Raw genomic sequence first — 23,132 nt, forward strand, 5'->3', positions numbered from 1 at the left:
AGCTCGTAATTTGAAACAACCCAATGTAATGGGTGGGGATTAGAAGTTAAAAAACACACATGCAACTGATTCTTCTGTACTTGACAGTTACTCATTTGTAAAAGTGTGGTTACTCTTTATATATAAACCATCATTCAGAATCTGAAAACCGTTGAATAATTGAGCCAGCGTCAAGAGTTCTTTCCTCACAAGTTACTCGTTCTGTCGTCCAGTTGTTCTCAATATTGTTTCTTTGGATGTTATGTAAGCTTTTTTTTTTTTTTTTCTGCTTTCATGGTACGCAAAACTTGTTCGTATGTTCTGGTGATCTACAGTTATCAGAAGATTTGAAAACAGCTGTTACTAAGAACGTGTTTTTACGCAAACTGATGAAGTCTTTTTATAGCACATGTTGATAAAATTTATTAAAAATTAATCAGGTGTGTTGAAGATTTAAATTTTGACGATTCGTAAAGCTTCGATTTTAACATTTCAGGTCGAGGAGGAAAGAAAGGCGCTGTTGAACAGTGTCCAACGTGTCATGGAACTGGAATGCAGGTCCAGATCCAGCAACTCGGTCCAGGAATGATTCAGCAAATCCAGTCCATGTGCTCCGAATGCCGCGGCCAAGGAGAGCGTATTAACCCCAAAGATCGATGCAAAGTGTGTCAAGGGAAGAAGGTAAGAGTTTTTCTTTTGTAACTCCAAGTAACATTGATACAAAAAGTTGATATCAGTTTTAGTAAAAAATTAATGTGTGAAGAATACGTGAAGGGTTTCATTATCAAAATTTAAAATTTGTTCAAAGATTAATTGTAAAATAAAACAGTATTCGAGACTGAAGAGATTCTGTGAAGGTTATCAATGCCGATACGGCGTTTAAATGGCAAGTTGATGATCTGCGTAAGTTTTATTGTTTTGCTCAATGAAGACGTAACTCCAACAAGTAGTGAGGTATAGTTGTGACATAAGAATACATACACTGTGTGAGTTACAGAACTTCCGTTTTCTAACAAATAGTAATGTAAGTTGATATACAATATTATTCAATTACTCTATAGGGAGCACGTGGCTCATTGGTAGATCTCTTGCCTCTGGTGTGTGGGTTCCCTTCCCTGGTTCGAGACCTGGTCAAGTAAGTTTGTGGTGTAGAACATCGTGTCTGTAGGTTTTCTCGTGGTACTCCCACTTCCTCTTTCATCATTTACTTGCTGCCTTAATCTTCCGTCTCCCTTAGCCTAACTGACGTTAAATTGAAGGATTTCACTCTATACCTAGGTAATTCGAGAGTTTCATTGTGATGAGTGTGCATACTTTAATGTTTTGCAGTGAGCTTTCTTACGTGTTACGCGCATAAAAGGCATAATTTTCACGTAAATATATAAAATGTCAGTTTGAAAATCCCATCATTGTCAGAAAGTAATTTCCCATGATTGATCGTTGTCTGTTGAATGCAATAGGCGTATTATTTTTTTAAGGTTAGTCTAAAGGGATGAAATAGTGTCGTCAGAAAGAAGTACAATTTTACGTTCGCAGGGGGCATAGCTTTCAGTTTTTACGAAATTTACAAAAATAGATGGCAGTGTTGTCGAACCCAATTTGGAAGATTGAGTTAGAAGTTTACCTCCCCTTTTTCATTTTTTTTTCCTCGCGAAGGATGGGGCAGAGGGTGTGGGATGTCGTTTGTTTGAGACCTTCGTAGGAATTTTCTTTTTCGATACTTCCATCCCTCTAAGTAACCTGACACCACTGACCACTGTCTAGTAATCTGCAGCTTGTACGGAAGAGGAGTTTGAAGCTAATCGTTCCATTTCTGGTAAAGAACGCTGAATAGCGAAAATGCGGATTGCTGAGAACACTTTTTTTTTTTCGGTATTTGCAGTATATTGCTTGTCTTTTTTCACGTGATACTCGACTTGCAATGAAATACATTTGCTCAGCACAGATTTAATCAAAGATTTCACAAATGACAACTCAAATTGAACACAAGAACCCCCAGTGGCGTATACACAACGTTATAAAGAGGAGTTCAGGCACAAGTTCATATCGTATACCATTGATCTGTACAATGTATTAACGGGTAAAGTACAAAAATTTGAATTCTTTATCCAGCATAGGAGTTTTGAAATGCATTACTCCTTTAAACCTTCATGTACTATCGGTGTGGAGTCATAACGCTATTTAGCGATGATGACAATATAAATTTTCCGGAAAATTTTCATCACTGATTCCACATTTCAATGCAATTATGGAAAAAACATAAAGAATTTCATTTCTCACATTAGGGATCCCACAGATTTGAGAACGTTGTTTATCAAGTGAATTCCATTTTTTAAAAAAATGATTTTTAGTCTTGAAACTTACTATATTTTCAATTGAAATTTCGTTCACTAGGAAACAATCATGTATCTTTAGAATAAATTATTTATTGCATTATTTTTCTGAATCTTTTTCTTGTCAGTAATAATTCTAATTAGTATATTTTTAATAGCATGTGAAATTTCAAATTAGCATTACAAGGGGGTCCGCAGATCACTTCCCGAATGAACAGGGGGTCCGCGTTATCGGAAAGTTTAAGATTCTGGGCTAGTGCATAGATCAACATGAAAGATCGATCATCACAGTGTATTCCATTACCCAACATAATCTCACGTCCAGGAAATATAAGGGAAACGAGACCCGTACTTTTTTTTTTTTTTTTTTTTTTCGGATGAAGAAAACAAGTATAGTGAGATTTCTTGCTAAGTTTATTGTTATATATAAAAACTATACTCTTACATGTTAGAGAGTATATTTTTATATATGAACTCCCTTTCTATGCATTATGAGATGCAGAAAAAGATGAAAGGTGTAAATTCGATTTTTTTGTTTGTTTATTAAGAAAGCATGTAACGTAAATACATGCAATGAAGCAATAGCGGTGGGCGTCAGTGTTGTTTTTATGGAGAAAAGAGCTGTTACAGTGTATCCATTTTTTTTCAAAGTAGTAATTTAGATACTATATGTCTAAGCTATGTAAACACAAAATAGTCTATAAGCTATTGCTTATATGCTTAGCATGAGCGTCTTCGGCGCAGGAGACTCGAATTTGATTCCCGGTGGAAGCTCATATGGTTTGGATTCCACTTAAGCCGTAGATTAACGCCCCCTTAAAAAAGCTATGAGAAACTCTTCCAAAATATGTACCTACATCCACCACTGCGAGTATGCACAGAATGATAATGCTGTTGCACGACTGTGTAAAAATAAATGCATCAAAAACAATACATCGGTATTTTGATATGTGTATGGAGCCTCTCCCTTTTTAAATTTCGATTCAAAACCAAAATCAATCCTTTGTTATTGACAGCTTTGAAAAAAATAGTTCGTTTCGAAACAATTCAATATATATTTACAAAATTAATTTGGCCAACTTCACACTGATCCCTCTTTTAGACTTCCAAACTATGCTGTGCATAAGGGGCGCTGTCGGTCTCTTGACAAGTATCAGAGCAAAGACAGCAAGAGATACCGTGATGCGAATTTTTGCAATCGATTCAGAATACTAACAAGGGACATCACCCAATTGTCCGGCTCCGATTTCAATGAAATTTTTCTAGCTGATAGAGGACATATATGTATTATTTGTGATAACATAAATTTTTGCCATCGTGCATGTTTTCTATTTTTTTATAATTTTTAAGAGTTGTGATGTGGTTATTTGAGATTATTGCAGAAGTCCCTTACTAAACTTTGTAAACCTAGCGTTAATGAAAGAATAACCATGTAGATACATATAAGGCCTAGGGAGAAGTTGTACGGTAGGTATGACCTTGACCGCAGCCATCTTGAAATCCGCCATTTTGAATTAAGGTCAAGTTCTTTAAATGGGAATAGGGTAATATGATACATAATTTCCGGCTAGAATTTAATCAGAAAGACAATGGTGAAGCTAGTTTTGAGATACACTCATTTGCGGAAAAGTTACAGGCATTTAATTGTTCACTTACTTCGTGCGAAAGTCCCTTACCTCCGCTTCTAATCCGCGTATTAATGATAATAAGTGGATAAAAACTTCGGTAATACATATTATGCCCAGAGGGAAGTGATACGGTAAGGGTATCCTTGATGGAAGCCATTTTGAATTAAAGTGAAGTTTGAAAAATGAAAACCATACATTGTGACACCTCATTTTAATAGCAAATTTTCCCGAAAAGCCAATGGTATGCTTATTTTTGTTCTATAATTAACCAGTGTGAATTTGGGACTGCTACTAATGTGCACCAAACGTTCATTATTCGATCTTTCAAATTGGCAACACTCCTAACTTTCACCGCACGTTTTAGGATTCCAACTGGCACTTTGCAGTTGTTGCGATCGCTCGTGTTTTCTAAATTTATTACATTTTTTAAGAGTTGTGATTTGCCAGTTCATGAATAGTGTTGGGATAAGCATCCAGCAATCTTTCTGAATTTTGAAGACTTGCCATGTAACTATTTATTTCCTATAACTTCCCTTCAAAAACTCGTTTATTGACATTAATCATCGCACAACAAAACAACTCCAACTTTGCATTCAAGTAATACCGAAGACGTAGCTTGTGTAGTAGATGAGACGAAAAATCAAATGAAAATTCACTTGAAAAAGGAAAACGAAATATGATTGTTGTGTAAATCAAGGGTCTTCTGTTTTGTTTTATATTTATTTCTTTATTGTATATTTATTTATTTATTTATTTTCTATGGCAATTTTTTAACTAGTCAGACAAAAAATTCATTCGTTTTCTAGCGATTGTTGTCGATGGTTCATGATTGTAAAATTTATAATTAGTATTAATCGGGCACTCAATTAAGTTACACTTCTTTATAAACAAGTTACCTGTTTTCATATTATGTTCATGGTACAAACAATGTTGTGGGAACAGTCATATTATGCCTCTTTGATATTTTCTAGTATTGCTGATGTTTCTTAAATGTTGTATTTATTAAAAATATTTTATTGTTTGTCGATTGCGCAACATGTAGGCTACATTTCCTGATAATTTTGTGTTCTTATAACACCAATTTGTTATAATTTCATTTGTATTTCTTTACGTCACGTAGGTCCATAGATTCTTCATGTATTCTCGTTTAAAATAAATAATTACATTGCAAGTCTTCAAAATTCAGAAATATTGCTGGATGCTTATCCCAACACTATTCACGAACTGACAAATCGCAACTCTTAAAAAATGTAATACATTTAGAAACATGAACCATGGCAACAACTGCAAAGTGCCAGTTGGAATCTTAAAACGTACGGTGAAAATTAGGAGTGTTGCCAATTTAAAAGATCGAATAATGGACATTTGGTGCACATTAGAAGCAGTCCTAAATTCACACTGGTTAATTATAGAACAAAAATAAGCATGCCACTAGCTTTTTGGGATTAAAATAAGGTGTCACATTCTATGGTTTTCAATTTTCAAACTTCACTTTAATTCAAAATGGCGGATTTCAAGATGGCTGCCGTCAAGGATACCCTTACCGTATCACTACCCTCTAGGCACAATATGTATTACCGAAGCGTTTATTCACTTATTATCATTAATACGCGGGTTAGAAGCGGAGGTAAGGGACTTTCGCACGTAGTAAGTGAACAATTAAATGCCTGTAACTTTTCCGCAAATGAGTGTATCTCAAAACTAGCTTCACCATTGTCTTTCTGATTAAATTCTAGCCGGAAATTATGTATCATATTACCCTATTCCTATTTAAAAAACTTTACCTTAATTCAAAATGGCGGATTTCAAGATGGCTGCGGTCAAGGTCATACCTACCGTACAACTTCTCCCTAGGCCTTATATGTATCTACATGGTTATTCTTTCATTAACGCTAGGTTTACAAAGTTTAGTAAGGGACTTCTGCAGTAATCTCAAATAACCACATCACAACTCTTAAAAATTATAAAAAATAGAAAACATGCACGATGGCAAAAAATTCTGTCATCAGAAATAATACATATATGTCCTCTATCAGCTAGAAAAATTTCATTGAAATCGGAGCCGGACAATTGGGTGATGTCCCTTGTAAGGATAGTTGCCATCTCCTCCGTTAACTCTCTATTCAAACCGGAAGTGGTTAAAATTAGACACTTCCCGTTTCAACGTTTATCGCCATAGAACGAAAACGGTAACATACCGGTATATAGAAAAGCGGTATTTTGAAAACTATTTATCGTTTTAAGAGTAAGTTCCACTTGCTTCGTTAACTCTTTTAGTACTGGGAGTGATTCAAATTAGCACTTTCCGGTTTAGGTTTCAACTTTTTCACCATAGAACGAAAATGGTAACAGATAGCAAGAAACAGTTTTTACAAACAATTCAGCGTCTCAAGACAACATAATATGACTATCCACAACACTACCAAAACAAGAAGTGGTTCAAATTTACTATTATTTCCGGTTTCATTGTTTATGACCATTAACTTATGTCGGTAATAGATAGCCAAAAGCTTTTTTTTTCTTTTTTTTTTGTAAACGATTGAGCGTCCCAAAACGACATGTTATGACTATTCACAAACTCTACCGAAACCGAAATTGACTAAAAACTACTATTACTTCCGGTTTCAGTACTGATTTCCGTAAAGCGAAAACTGTAAATGCTATCAAGATGTGATTTTTAGCAATTGATTCAGTGTCCCAAAAATAGGTTTGATTTTCTTCCTTAGGCCTCTATTCAATCCGAAAGTGGTTGAAATAAACAATTTTTAGTTTCAACCTTTATCGACATAGAATAAAAACAATAAGTGACAGCGACTAATGGCTTTTTGATATGAATTCAGCGTCCGACTAACAGGTTCTATCTTTGATCTTATTACTCTATTGCAACAAGTACTTACAGATGCACTACTTCATGTTTGAGTATTCAATTCACATAGTTTGGAAGTCTTAGTTCCACACTGTGAAACGATATTCACTTATTTTCAAAATTTCGATTCAAGGCCCAAGCATATCTTATATATATATTATATGTGTGTGTGTGTGTCTGTATAAATTATCTATATACACATCTATTATGTAAAAATTTATTTTTATATTTTTCAAACAAACGATGGCTTTAGATTTTGAATTCGCCGAGTCGAGACGGCATTTTCTTCATATGAGTAGAGACAGACTTAAATTTCGACTTGTCTTGTGCGCGTTAATAGTTTTGAATCAAATTTTGAAAATTGAGGATAGGGTGAAGTATGAGCTTTATTTTTTAAATATTTCGTTTTTGTTGGTGAAATAAATTATTTCTTCAAAAGAATCAATCACAAATAGAATACAAATGATTGATTTTGGCTTTGAATCCAAATTTATTAGGGGACAATTTCACACATGTGCATCTGACGTATTTCTAATTGTTTTGAGTGCTTTAACATATTTTAATGTGTTATAAAATTTGCTAGGGATGCGCACGAGACAAGATTTCTGGCTGTTTCGTCTCGAAAATGTGCTGTAAAAGTGATGTCTCGACTCGAAAAATGTATATTTGTCTATTGGAAGAGCCGTGTCTCGACCCGAATCCTGTCTCGACACGTCTCGTGCGCATCCCTAAAATTTGCACTGCCTATTGATTTTTGCCAGTTATCAATCGTTGCCAAACTACTTCTGTTAACTACCGAAAGTTAGTTTCGATAATGCTGTATAACAGCGTTTCCCAACCTTTTTCAACTTGCGGCACACTACAGGTCTAACTTGAATTCTCACGGCACACTTATAGGTATTATTATTATTATTATTATTATTATTATTATTTGTAAATAGAAAATACCGTCGTATTTGTTTTCTTTGATTACTGACCACCTTCTCACAAAGAATAAAGCTCAATCACTGGTTTTCCTCCATCGTAAATCATTATACTTACTTTTCAATTCAAATTAAAAAATAGAAAACAATTCCAATGAAATATAGAACTCAGTCTTTTAAAAAATACACTTTCTTTTTCGAAGAATGTATCCAACCTGTCACAAGGAAGATCACTAAATTACGAACGAACAAACAAATCTCTTGTACTTTTAAAACAGAATTGCGGTAATTTGTATGAGTGTTTGCTTTGTCGAAAGGATATAATGAGATTTTAAAATTTGAAGTTACGAAATAATCTGTAACAATAAAGAAACAATAATGGTCATAACAGTGATAATTAATACTTTTTCAACATCAAAAATGAACAGATAAGTAACACAGTGTGAAACTTATAATTTATTAACATGGTTAATATACGTCACAATTTTAAATATTAATAAAATTATGTTTTCGAAATACAATCTATGTAGTAATAATGTATGTAAAATAATATATTACAATTACAGTATTTTTTCATTGTAGAGGTTCATAGTAATGTGAAATTTAAATACACATATTTCCTGTCTTGCAATTAGGTTCCTATATAATTAATAATTTTGTTTTCATTTCCTCGCGGCACACCAGCGGCCCATTCGCGGCACACCAGCGGCCCATTCGCGGCACACCGGTTGGGAAACGCTGCTGTATAATATGGCTAGTTTCTACAATGCTGTTGTATAATCGTTATTCCAAAATGATGAATCAACTTACTTGAAGCAGCATATGATATGAAGAAGTGTCATAATTTTAGTAAGGTCGGGAACATATAACGCACTCTAATTTTTCAGAATTGAAATGGTAACAAAATGTTCGGCTTATATTACGGCCAATACGAGCCGTAATATCATAATGCGAGCTTGAGTTGTATATGATGAAAAAGCAGAGATCAGGTAGAGAACGTCACTTGTTTTCTATATTTAATAACAAAGGTAATTATTGACAGCACACAAATTTGATTATCGCGGGTTCAGAAGCCACATTAATTCTGTGGTAGAAATTCTACTTTGAAGACCAAGCCAAATAACGAGTTTGATACTAGACAGTGTATTTAAACATCGTTTGTTTGGAGAATGCGAGAACGAGTCTATATGAGACGTGTGGTTACATGCTTATCTGCATCCTAACTAGTGCTGTGCGATATTTCGATATATTGATCCATCCATAAGATATTTTCGAATATCTAAACATCAATACCGAAATATTTACGAATCAATGTTTTCGGTATTTGATATTTTCAATATTCAATGTTTTTTTTTTTTTTTTGTTTTTGTTTTTTTGTATTTCAATATCTTTCCATATTTCTGTTTTTCGTTTTTCTTATAACATGTTTGATGTTGCCATATAGATAGTCTACCACTGATGGAATAGGTCACAAATTTCGTGTAACATGACTCGGAAGAGACACTGCAATCAGACCCAGAAAGATAGATAGCCAAAAGCTTTTTGTAGTAAACGATTGAGCGTCTCAAGACTACATGTTATGACTATCCACAAACTCTACCGAAACCGAAATTGACTAAAAAATACTAAAGACCCATGACTGAGAAACCACGACCAATCATCCGAAGTGACCCGATGATTCGATAGAACCCAGAGGTGGAAAGTCATATACATGAGAAGTGTGTGTGAGGCTACTAATGCAGTTCTAACAAACCTGATTCTCTCCTCTCTCATCGCCTTTCCACTAAATATAATTTTATTTTACGCTTGCTTGCTTCCTTGTGTCAAGCGTTACACTGAAAGATAACTACAACGCTTATAAGGGTACCAACATTCAAAATCGCAAAGAAAAGATAAGTCACATGTTTGTCTTCTGAGAGATCGTTAATGTTTAATCGATCTGTAAAGCTTCTTGTTTAGAACATAAAAAATACCGCTGAGGTTAATCAGTTTTTGTTAATTCTTTTTTGTTATAGGCTATAATCAAAAACCACATGCTTGAAGACGAATAAACATGAAATTATATTTGAAATATTCAAAACATGCTATCTTGATTAAGAAATGTCACATCAAGAATCAGGCAAATTAATGTTCTAGCTCAAGCAGTGAACATCATTAATGAAGTATAAATAAAATTTTTGCAGTAATTCTGCAGAGCTATTTCGGTTGCTTCTCAGTCACCAGGTGTATCTGAGTTTCCGGATATGATTTGGTGTCCGGGTTCGTTCAGTCACCGAATCAGACCGAGTCTGAGAAGCGAACCCGGACCCGGATGACTCAGACAAAAGTCGAGACCCAAGTGGCCCATGTCCCATTCCATCACTGCTATATGCATAATCGAATAGTCCGATTTCTCAGTAATGCTTTAATTCAACAACGCTTTTGGTTGCTTTCTGGATAATTTTTACTTTCCAGTAACGATAAGAGAAGAAAACATGGTGACTGTAATGGAAGTGAATGATCATGATAGAATTGGCGGAATGAGAATGTTTTTGGAAATGGAAAAGCCCCGAGAAAACTGCGGCTACAGTGTTTTCTCCCACAAATTTGCGTTGGTGGGATCAAACCAGGGATGCCTGACACTAGAGGTGAGCGCTCTACCAGTGACCCATCGTATCGTTCTCCAAGCGACAAAGATTGATTGAAATTGGAAGTGATTACTTATCTTATTAAAATCTTATGATCTCAGTCTCTAAGCGTCTATATAGTTGGGAAAGTGAACAGATTCTTATACGAACAATACTCGAACAAAGAAAGGGCTTGGAAATTCAAAAGTGGAGAAGAGTAAAACATTTATTTTAGTTTGTCTTTTGATAGTAAATGCACAAATTTGACATGTGTCCTCAAAGGAGCACATACAGCGCACAAAGGGACTACGATAAAAAGAGACGATTAAAAAAAAAAGTTGATGAGGCTAAGTACACTTCGAGAAATAAATGCATTTCATTCATTGTCAATTACGAGTAATCTTGGGAAGATTAATAAATTAACTGATGATGCTTTTGAACACAAATAATCGTGTTTGAGGAAATTTCAGAAATATAATTAATAACTTTTTTTAATTAAAGATAACAAGCAAGTGTAAACAATCCTTGGTTTAGTTTTATTTATTTATTTAGTTAAATATTTTTACATAATTTCATAAGATCAGTATAGCGGTGTAAAGACAAAATAACTCGAAGGTTTTTTGCTATCAGAGGTGAGTGGTTTATCCAATCTAATCCAGTCCATTTACATGAGTTTTATGGATGCAGTAATAAGACATTGAAACAATATTGTTTCCCCTCAACAACACGCGGTGAGTTGTCATAGCATGTAGCTGCATTTGCTCGCTTGAAAACCGTATTGATTGTATTTATCAAATTTGAAACCAAAATTTTCTAATCGCAGTTTCAGTTACATAATTATTCTAAATTGTTCATAAATGTTCCTGAAAAACCTTTGAGTGATTATGGTGTTCTATAATGTATAACAGAAAGGTGCGTGTGAATGTATAGTTATATTGTGTGAGTGTGTGTGTTTGGTGTTTAGAGAGAAACTCACAAGACGGTCGTGTCCAGTGTCTTCAGAAGGATGTTGTCCCTCCCCTCAGGGGCAGTGAAACGAATTGGAGGGAGAAATGAAATTGGACACTTGGAAAGAAAACAGATGTGAAAGAACGCGGGGGAAAACTGTGGGTTCGGTTAAACTGAACATGTCCATTATTATAATACCCAGAATAACCAAAACATTTTGCATAAATTAAGTTGGTTCACAACAATGGTTGGTTTACAAACTTACAACAATGGAAAGAATAAATTGTAGTAAAATTTTTCATATAAAAATTCATAGATCACTTGGTCCTCTACTAAATGACAGAATTTCAGAGACCTAGAACAAGCGATGACACGAGAGGTATCTAATTTCTCTACAACAATTAAAAGCTTACAACAATGGAAAGAACAAAATATCGAAAAATGATTACGTTATGAATCATACACTACATTATGGTATACCAAATGCCGAAATTTCAGAATCTTAAAATAAATGATAACGGGAAAAGCATTGGATTCATTCAACAATCAAAAGCTTACAACAATGGAAAGAACAAAATGCTGTAAAATTTTCGCCTTGAGTTTCATATATTACTTCATTTTGTACTCAGTGACAGAACTTCATCGTCCTTGTGCAAACGATAACGGGAAAGGGATCAGATTTCTCCACAACAATTAAAAGCTTACAACAATGGGAACGAAAATACATAATAAAATTTTCGTCTTCATATTCATACATTACTACATTCTTTGCTAAATGCTAGAATTTCAAAGTCTTAGAACAAACAGTAACGCGAGAAGCATTGGATTACTCTCCAACAATTAAAAGCTTACAACAATGGAAAGAACAAAATTACGAAAAAATTTCAACTTGTGATTCATACATTAGATCACGCTATACTAAATGCCAGAATTTCAGTGTCATAGAACAAATGATAACGGGAGAAGTATAGGATTTCTCTGCAACAATTACAAGCTTGCAACAATGGAAAGAACAAAATTTCGAAAAATTGTCACCTTGGAACCTATAGACTACATCATGCTGTACTAAATACCAAAATTCCAGAGTCCTAGAACAAATGGTAAGGGGAGAGGCATTGAATTCCTCTGCAACAATTAGTTGAACTCAACAATGAACGAGTCAACAATTCGAAAATCTGCACGGAACAATTGCTGCGTATAGTCATTATCTTCAAACAGACTGACAGTGAAAAACATAGTTCAGTATTTGTAAAAGTTATTAGTCATTTTTGTGAATATTAATTAACATTGAAAAGATAGGGCGATAGCAACGCCATCTCTTATCACAGAAACAAACTTTTTGTGGCTTTAGACCATCCTTAAAGTTTAAAAGAAAAGGGAACCAGGGTAAATCATCTACTTTATTAGTTATTTTAACTCCGTGTAAAGTGACTGACGGGATATTACAACCTCAAGGAAATGAGATTATACCAAAATCAAACATTTTTAAGCAAAAATTATCGTAAAACATTTTTAATGGGGTAATTCAGACTTTTTCTTGGGAGATTTAAACCCTAAGCTGTGGGAATGATCAGAATCCCATAAGGAAACCATACACTTTGTTTTGGCGTAACCAAATAAATTATACTATGTTTATATTGGTAAGGTCTCTTGCATGTGTGTTAAAACTTACATGAGGTGAATTTTACGCTTTAATATTGCTGGGTTGAATCTCAAAGAATAGGATTATTTTTGCAAATTGAAGGAAGGCATATAACAACTCTCATTAATATCGGGTGGGTTTTCTGAGAGTTGTACAACAGATGAACTGACGGAAGGACGGACAAACAGTGAACACACAAATGTCGTTGAAGGCTGTACTTCTACCATTCGTCTTTGTGGTCATTTGTGTATCTGGCCCTCTTGTCAGTTGGTTCCACGGTAACTAACACTAAACTTAGTATGTTCTGCATATTTGATCCGATAATTTGTGGTTACAATCACCAAAATCGGTGTAAAAAGAGGACAAAATCCACCACATGTTTCAAATTTAGAAATACACGTACATATTTTCAGATCTGAAATATAGGCTTTTTTTTTTTTACGAAGCCTGTACCCCCCCCCCCCCCATGCAGGTGGGTTCTCTTAAAGTGGAGACAATTAAATCGCGTTCCCACTCATATTCCGGTTTATGAAAGAGCATTAAATCCGCTCATAAGATTACAATCATTAAAAAAAAAAATCTAGTGCTTTTTCAAAGATGCAGAACGAAATGGAAAATGAATCAATATTTAAAATACCAGATCACTATCTGTGTATACAAAATTGCAATAGCCAAGCATGAACCTGTAACAGTACAGCAAAGCCAATAACACGGGGACAGAGTACTACGGTGGAGAAAAGCTATTTAAGATGAGCCCTTCATGAGCGCATCGGGTCATTTACTACTAGAAACGAATAGATTAAATAACAATTCAAATAGTTGTAACATGAAGCTATTGAAATACTTTACAGGTTGTTAGAGATCGAAAAATCTTGGAAGTGCACGTGGACAAGGGAATGAGCGATGGCCAGAAGATAGTGTTCGGAGGAGAAGGCGACCAGGAACCCGGACTAGAGCCAGGAGATATCATAATTGTGTTAGACGAGAAGGAACACGATGTTTTCAAGTAAGTTGTCCTTAGGAGTATTCTCCTTATTTTAAAGAATTACAGATAATAGTAAAATGTTGCCTCATTATTGAAAAATATAGATAGATATCTGTATTTATGGAAAATTTTCAATTTATTGATTTTACACATAAATAATTGTTGCCTTGGTTTGAACAGAATGAGACCTGGAATAGAAACATTCTACAGATGTAAGTATGTGTTCTAACAATTTTTTTACGAAATTGTTTTAAGTATAATTTTGGAAAGCGAATCCTTACTATAAGTACCAGCTTTCATTTTACAAAACATTTTTCCTTCATTTCAGACGATCGGGAAATGACTTGATTATGAGAATGAACATTGAGTTGGCGGAAGCTTTATGTGGCTTCCAGAAGGTCATCAGGACACTGGACGACCGAGACTTAGTAATAACTGTCATTCCAGGTAAGTGGCATTAACTTATTTGAGTTTCAACACTTTCCTGCTTTGTAATTAAGAACAAGTAATAATCGTCACTTCTAGTTTGTCTATAAAATAATTCATCGTTACGGATTTCACAAAATCAATACTGGGAGGGAATTAGTTTTCTTCAGAAAGTTAACATTACATAATAATCCTTATGGCTTAAAGTAAATTGGATCCTTCGCGAAGCCTATTAAGGAATAAAGCATTTCATTTCCTATCTTGACTTCCCTTTTTTTTTTCCTCTCCCTCCTCTCTCTCTCTCTCTCTCTCTCTCTCTCTCTCTCTCTCGCTTGCTCTCTCGAAAGTCCTTCCCACATTTCAGTTGACTATGGCTTGATAGCGAACAGACATATTTCAGTTAACAGTAGTTGGTACTGTATACTAATCTCTAGTGTTTTACCTGCCAACACTGCAATTTTTTTTTTTTTTTAAAGTATTTGAGAAGTGAATTATCTTTTTTAAAAAAGAATTACTGCAAATCTATGAAATGTAACTGGAAGAATGCAAATTCAATTATATAATATTATTCCGATTTATAACTCAGTGTAAGTAGAACAAAGAGAATTACTGGCTAGACTTGTTATTCTTTTCAGTAAAATAACTTAATATTCTGAAATTAATTTTGAGATTCAGTTGATCGGTGAATGCTTATTCTTGCTCACTTTTCACTTATTTTGAAATTTCGTATGTTTACTTTTTAAGGCACGTGACTCTTTCTAGACAATTAAATGTTTTCATATGACAAAATTATAACATCTGTTTTCTCCGTATATCGTCTTTTTAAGTCTTTTTTTTAGTTGTACGTCCCACGATTATGTCGGTTAGGCTAAAGGAGACGGTGATGATATGAATGAAATGGTGGAATGAAGAAAGTGGGAGGAAACGGAAGAACCCCAAGAAAACCCACGGGCACGGTGTTTGGTCACCGCAAAGTCCACACGGCGCGACACGGTGGCTTAATACTTGAATGCTCACCTTTGGCGCGTGTGTCCCTTCACCTCGTCGTCATTGTTTGCCTCGGTGCGTAATTGTTGGACGTTAAACTAAATAACATAAAAGTACGTACAGTTAAATATGATACTTAGCATTTTTTTCGAAATAGTATTTCGAAAAATTAAAATTTTCAGTATCGTGTTTATTTGAAACTCGTCATATCCAGAGGCTAACATACTTTGGGTGTGCATTGCTTAATTCGTCTGGTCTGTTAGTATGATAGGAATTTCTAAACTTTAAATGTTTGAGATAATGTAGCGCTCTTAGTTTGAAAGTGAATAATAAATATGGTGTTGCAAGTTTTCGTGTAACGTGTAGAGTTGAAATATGTAATAATCTAACATACTACTATTCGAAAAACTAACTTTATATTTGGTTGCCAACATTGTTCGTCTATTGGTATTGTAGAGTATGTCGAATGATTTCCTCTTGTTGATATTTGCTTCGTGTAAAATTTCAGCATTCTTTTCTGTAAGTTCAGATTTTTTTTATTTATTTTAATCTCTAACTGGAAAGCAAACACACCATTTTGAAATTGCGTGATATTTTAGGTCCTGGGTTATATAGAGTTCGAAGAAAGAATATAAAATATAAGAAATAAAATTGTTATGAATGACAGGTAGTTGATATTTCTATTAGTTTCCAAGGAAAGTATCAGTTATTTCACTTAGGTGAATCTAATTCAAATGCGAAGATTTATAGTGTGCATTTAAAACGCACACTAATGTGAATTTTAAATCGTGATATCTGTGTTTATCCTTGTCCTCCGTTAAGTTCCATTGTTCGTGGGGTAAATCGTATATTTGGTCAGTGTACACAGTTCGTTTTAATAAGTCAATTTTTTGTGTAAGCGCTCGATCTGTCTTAAAGTTGAAGACATTAAACAGTTTTATCCAAATGTTGACTTTTGTGTGAAACTCTTGAACGTACTAAATACATGAAATTGGTTTGCCAGTGAGGAAGATTTGAAAGAGGAAAGTGGGTGGGGGGTGGGAGGGGATCTGTTCCAATAATTATATCCTGGCAAGAACAATTAAAAATGCTTTGGCTTGTGAATCAACCGGTAGATGGTTTGGCGTACAGTTAAACATTTTGTCCTGGAACTTCAAAACTTTTTAGGGTTTCAATGAAAAAACTATATTGGCCACTAATTTTGAAGTGTCAATGTAGGAAGGCTCCTTCATGGACTCATTGTTTGTTGTGGGAATTAATAAGTACAGGGCTCATAGCGAGGCACTTTAAAATAAAAAAAAAACAAACTAAAAGTTACTTTTTTTCAAGTTGGTCACTAAAAGTACTTTTTTGGGAGGTAAAGTGACTTTTTCGTGTAATTTGTTTTGCATTGGCAATTTTCTAAGAAAACTGTTATAAAAATAAATGAAAAAAGGCAGAAACTTGTTACTCATTACTCTTCTGAAAGCTTCAGTACTTGCTGCCCCATGTGAATCAGTCTTGTATATTTCTTGTATGTTCTTCTTAAGGGTAGATGATGAATTTGAATATTTCATGGCTTTGAGAACCCTCAATGCTAAGTTAAATATAATGTCTGGGATGAAGAAATTCGGAAATAGGTCAGAACTGGTTCCACTTACTCAGAAGCTTCTTACATCTGCTAAGTCTACTTACCGTAACTACAAAGCATACTTAGAAAACTTAAGAAAAAAGCTCAAGAAGAAGTAAAGATGGAAAAAAAAAAAAAAACAGAGAGGTAATGGAGAAATTGACAAAGGGGAAAAAAGGGGGCATGATGAGATTTTGGTCACTTTTTCGTGTGCTTTTAGTCACTTTTCAACTATTTACAAGAGACCAGATCACTATGAGCTCTGGAAGTACATTGTACAGAGTGATGTATACATCAAAATAGCAGAAGATGTGTGTGGCTGAAAGTGAAGTTTTATTGTGATTCAAGATCTCACTGTTCAAAACCCGACCTAAGTAGGAAGGCTTTGCATTTGAAGCCATGTGAGTCAAGTTGCAGAACAGTTCTAAAATGTATATTTTCTTTTTCTGGGGAAAAAATATTGTTATTACTAATTTAGGACTAGACACAGTGACTAGGAACTATATTTTAACTTTATATGAATTCTTAATCCTTTCTATTCTTCTAAATACTCCACGTCTCATAGCCTCACTGCTCAAAATCAACTCAACTCTTCTAAATACTCTGTAATGTAATTACTCTGTGCTAAGATATGGGCCGCTTTCCCTCCGAATTACTTGCTTTACCATATACTGCGTACTTTCTTGCACACACATTATTATTGTGAAAGGAGTAAAATTTTGGGAATTCCATTTACACTAAACTGATGAATTTTCATACTGTAACTGCTTAACCTTTGACAGGCGTTTAGCTTTAGATTTAATAATTCGTTATTAGTTTACCGGAAAATAGAGTTTGAAGGTAAACTGGGCACTTCGCATGAGAAATACCAAGGTGTTATACGTCTGGTTGGAAGGAGACGTTTGATAAACTAACACAATATTGAAAATTTCGAAGAGGATGTGATGTAAAGAGATGTCGCTCAATTCCTCTCTTTATCATATAAGATATATATATATATATATATATATTATTGGTACAATTCACGTAGTGTTCCAAGTAAATTAGAATATTAAATATGGATTGGCTATATTTGTAATATCGGTGAAAACAACGTGACGTACGTAACATGTTGACTTCCTTTTCTGACTTTCTTTGAGTGTAGCGGTCTTCATAATGAAAATATTGGCTCGCTTCGTCTCTCCACAAGTGGATTTTTTTTAATGGCCATTTCCAGCAAAATCTTATTGATGATTAAATCATTGACGACGGCTACTTCGAAAGTACCATGGTTTTTTGTCAGATATCACTCCGTAACTTCGCTCTCCATTGCTGAAGTATGCTACTGCGGTGTAAATGGTGACAGTAGGATCGCCTGCGTTTGACCAGTGGGCGGCCATAACTTCATTTTGACGCTTAATTGCGTAATTTTCTGCGAAGTCTATCTGCAGAACCATTTCATGCACAATGGAGCCCAATTTTCATTTCTTCTTTGACCCGGTTTTGTCTTATGTTGTATATGTGACGCCGATACACTAATAACTGTTTCTCCATTTCTGTCACACATGATTGAAAGTCAAAATGAACAATTTCTAGGGTGCCCTCTCTTCCACTGATAAACTTCAACAAATTCCTCAGGATCTTCTGTTTCACACAACAGTCCTTGAATATATATTTTGACGTTCGTGCAGGTCTTCATACATATCTTACTCTCTGGATCGCAAAAACTTCCCTCAATAAGCACGTTTTTTGTCATTCGTAGCTGGTTCCAGTTCACTTTGGTACCAATCATTTTTTGAATGTACTCATAGTTATAGACAACAGCAAAACAAGTGATCCTATTTAGATACAGTAGTACATTCTTTGGAGCGAAGGTTTCGGAAACTAAGTTTTACTCATAGGGTATATTTCTGCAAATTCGGTAATGAAGAGCTGATGTGCCTCGCAGATTTAAAACATGTCTGTTTTGCACCTTTTCCTTCTTCATATCATTGCTGTACACTAAAACTGTATCCTTTTTCTTAGGGAGCATTCGGGATATATTGTCACGCTTGTAGAAAATAATTACTGCTACTTATGCGTTGCTTGTTAGTACGGTGCTTTTACATTTTTTCTTTTCTTTCTTTTGTGCCACGCCAAACTGCTCCACTAATTTTTTTAACCACACTGAGTTTTCTTCTAGGGCTACTAGAAAGGGCTTTCTCACTCTTTGCACTGCTTTTCCTAACGATGCAGCATTCTGATATCCCACACTCGATCTAGATTGGATAGATTCTTCCCGGTTCCTTTTGCGGCGGACTTCTGCATGCGTATTTTCGTCTGTCGACGCATTTTTTGTCTTCGATGCTGATATTGTTTTTCGGTACTACTGCATTCTCACGATTTGCTGCTTTTTCTTCTTCATTTAACTTCTCTAGCCTTTTCCGTTATCGACTTCTGGAGCTAACTGCTGACATATTTAAGTATAGAAGTTGCAGAAAGAAAAATGACAACGGCGCACTTTCAACACACACTACAACTGAATTTAACGCTAAGACGATCCTTTCTCTAATGAACACGCAGCAGTCGATGCAGTGCTGCCATATGCTGGTCTTCGAAATGCACTAACAATACTACTCGGTTCAGGAACAATTAATGTCTTCACTGCTAAATAACGCTAGTATCAGACACGACTAGATATTATTCGCCGTGACGTACATAACAAATACCGTTATGTTACGTACGTCACGTATTCAGTTCATTGGTCACGCACTTTATTGGCTAACCAGATATCACAAACGTTTGCGGTAATTTCCTCTGTTAGAAGGCATAATCTATTTGAATAGTTTTACGAATGACACTTGTCCACTCGCTTTTCATTGTACAGGATAAACTTAGCCCCCTTTTCCGTAACGTACATAACACCACGGGTCTTCTCGATTTCATTGCTACTAGCGATACCTACCCACATAGAGCTAATAATTTCTGTTTTGGCCTGGAAGGTAACATTCCATAGACGACATTTGTATGAAGAATAGTGAAAGTATTGTGTAGGTGCTCAGTGGAACAATAACTAAACTATGCACTTCATTTTCATTTAACAGCAGCACATTAATACACTTCCTGTTACAAAGAAGCTGATTACTTTACAATAGACAACAATTTCATAGCAAATTCTGCAAACCATGTAACTACACTTCATTCTCTTTCTATTGATGTATAGTGGTGGACGAACACCATGCTCGTGGGTTTTTTCGGGGTTCTCCCGTTTCCTCCCACTTTCTTCATTCCACCATTTCACTCATCTCTCATCATCACCGTCTCCTTTAACCTAACCGGCATAACCGTGGGACGTAAAACTTAGATTTCATTTCATTTTCTATTGATGTATATCATGTTACGGTGGAAGCATTATGGTTTTTGCCGTTCAATGTCCTGAATTGTTTGCTTTCACCCATATTCGAATTTAGACTACGTATAACGCGAACCGAATCAGTATTAAAACAAAATGTCTCCTTTATCCCAATGTGAACACACTAGCATACCAGACTGCTTTTAGTTTTTTTAACTTTGGTGACTATCCTTGTTACTTAAGGAAGGCTTACATCGGCTAATTTATAAAGTATTTGCGATCTTTTCACGTAACAAATCATTGTTCTTTCCGTGGTTTCGTTCATGGTGGCTCTTTACAAGCAAGACACCAATCATGCTCTTCCTTAGTTGCATACTGTTTTCAATGAGCAATGAACACAAGAGACCTCTTTCCGTATCTTCTCTGCCTCGAATTGGCTGTCCCATACTGCGGTTAATATGCGGCCGACCTAATACTGTTAATATGTAGGTTGTACTAAAAGAATTGCGTAATATAATCCAAAACGCCTAACAGTGAATTTCATTTTTTATGCTTTGTTTCATCATTGGCAATGTATTTCTGGTAATTCAAGACCGAATTTCATATACCTAAATATAGAGGAAGACCGCCAGAAAAAAAAGTCTTTATATTAGTGATGATAATACATTGTTACAGTTTCTATCTAGCCAACGCTAACATTTTGGATACATTTAGTCTACTATTACAGTATGTGATATCTTATTTTGGTGGTGGTGGGGGGGAGAGATGGTGATGTGTGTTCCAAGCATTCACCATGGAACAAATATTTAAACACACTAAGCTTTTCGAAGATGGATTATTTCCGCCTCCCCTCTGCTACCTTTTGATTACCAAACCCATTCTGAAAGAAAGCTCCATCGTGGCTATGTGGATAGCGTATAAGCCTTTGATGTGGTAGTCCTGGGTTCAATTCCCAGCGGAAGTTCGTGTGGTTCGGATTGTACGCCTCGTATAGCATCACTGTCGAAAGGGGCATTAAACTGAAATCCGAATCCAAATCCCATTCTGCAAGGTAAGGCTATTGATAACGTGCCTATTTGTAGAAAAATGCACGTACCTTATGCTCTAATTGGTCAAGACATATGAAACGAGTAGGACATGGAGAATATAACAGATTCAGACGCACATTCAGCAAACACTGGTCTCAGGCGGGGAACAGAATCTGGAAAACGGTCTACATGTTTGATTCTTTGTTGTCGCCACTGGTACATTACAAATTGGCCATCCTTGCTGTAAATTCTCATGCCGTACGTTCGAGAGCATGCATAATAGAGCAAACTGGTCAAAGTTCCAGGCCCAGAAAACTTAACACCTCGTGGAGAGATCTTCCTTACACTACGCTGCTCTCCCTTGAATGTACGGCACAAATTACATTGTTTATAGTTTTCTGTTTGTACTACTTGGTTTGGATGGATAGATTACGGAAAGAGCCAGTAACGTGCATCAGTCTTTCACACTTGCCGAAAATTCGAAGGCTGAATAAGTTTTTCACATGTACAAATTAAAATTGGGGTTGAAATTACCAATAAATGTGGACAGGGTGCTAACAATTCAATAAAGATGTTACCTGGAGTATAAAAGGCTTCGTATGATTACTAAGGGCTATTAGGTTACAAAGAGCTAAAGTTCAGCTATATAAGAGATTTAGAAATTAACGATATCGCTGTATCTGCCTTTCAAAACACTTAGAAGAAAATCTGGAAAAAATGAAATATACACTTGAGTCATACCATATAGTAAACAAAATATCCTCCTTTGAGCATGACAGTAACAGAAATTGGACACGGGATATTATAGAATTTTAAACAGATTTCAGTAAAAACTCGCTAATTTTTAATAGTTTATTAATACAATTAAGTTTTCGTAACACATTTTATGAGAACTGCTTTGGAAATAGTTCTCGGTAATTGCCATTCACGGTGGAACAGTTTCAAAACTTATACATTTTAGAGTATCTCGTACTCTAGTAAGTAGTACCAGAATTAAAAGGAAACCAAATAACAGGGAAAGGCATGCGAACATTTCCCATCTGTTAAGTTACTGTTTCTATTTGATGAGCCATGTCAAAATGTGAAGATTTTTTTTTTTCTCGTTATTTCACGTTTCCTTTTATTCTTGGTACCAGCCGATGGAGTCCGAAGTGTAGAAGGTTTGGCTTAATTTGAATGATAGGTTCAAAACTTATTTCCACTATACCACAATTGGTTGTTGACTAGTGAATATCTTTTAAGTTTAAAAATTGTAATTACGAAGTCCAGGCAACAAGGGAAAAAAAAAAAGTAACAGAATTACCAGTAATTAACATTTTAAATGAGGTGTTTATTGTAGAGTTTAGAGCGTTCCTACAATCACTTTCTAAAAACTTGCAGATCCTGAATCAATTTCTGGCTAAAAGACTCTGAATTTAACATCCATGACCATCAAAAATTATTCCGATGACAAAATATGAATAAAAAGTAAGCAGTTATTTTTAACCTTCTTTCAGCTTCGTTGCGTACGAAGTTTATTAATAGGGACAAAGCGTCAAAATATCTTAAGAACCTTGTGATATGTAAGAAAGATCACTGAGGCTACTTAACTCCAGTAGCACCTTAGAAAGTATGTAAATAATCAATGGTGTGCAATTCAGAAAGGGATGTTGCTAAAGCTTTTTCACATTGGGTGGGCAGGTGTTTCTTTAATCTCCTTCCACACACCTACAAGGTTCTAAGTTGGTCACTTCAAAATTTTCTATTCCGCTTCCTTTAAAATCATTTGTAATTGCGATTATGTAATATCAGTTTATTTCCCAATATATTCAAGGCTCATAACTCAAACTTGACAGTCATTCCACATGGATAATATTGTAAAG

General features: G+C 35.1%; 1 protein-coding gene across 1 annotated transcript in view; it reads left to right on the forward strand.

Moving 5' to 3' along the window:
* Droj2 (DnaJ heat shock protein family (Hsp40) member A4-like) overlaps positions 1-23,132 on the forward strand; it is a 55,778-nt gene that overhangs the window by 26,986 nt on the left and 5,660 nt on the right. The window contains exons 4-6 of the mRNA XM_081749517.1: positions 476-660; positions 13,777-13,931; positions 14,239-14,357. Of these exons, the coding sequence (XP_081605643.1) occupies positions 476-660; positions 13,777-13,931; positions 14,239-14,357 (459 nt within the window). The remainder of the gene's footprint in view (positions 1-475; positions 661-13,776; positions 13,932-14,238; positions 14,358-23,132) is intronic.

Source organism: Thermobia domestica, chromosome 2, assembly GCF_964235325.1.
Source record: "Thermobia domestica chromosome 2, izTheDome1.hap1.1, whole genome shotgun sequence".
NCBI classification, from domain to species: Eukaryota; Metazoa; Arthropoda; class Insecta; order Zygentoma; family Lepismatidae; genus Thermobia; species Thermobia domestica.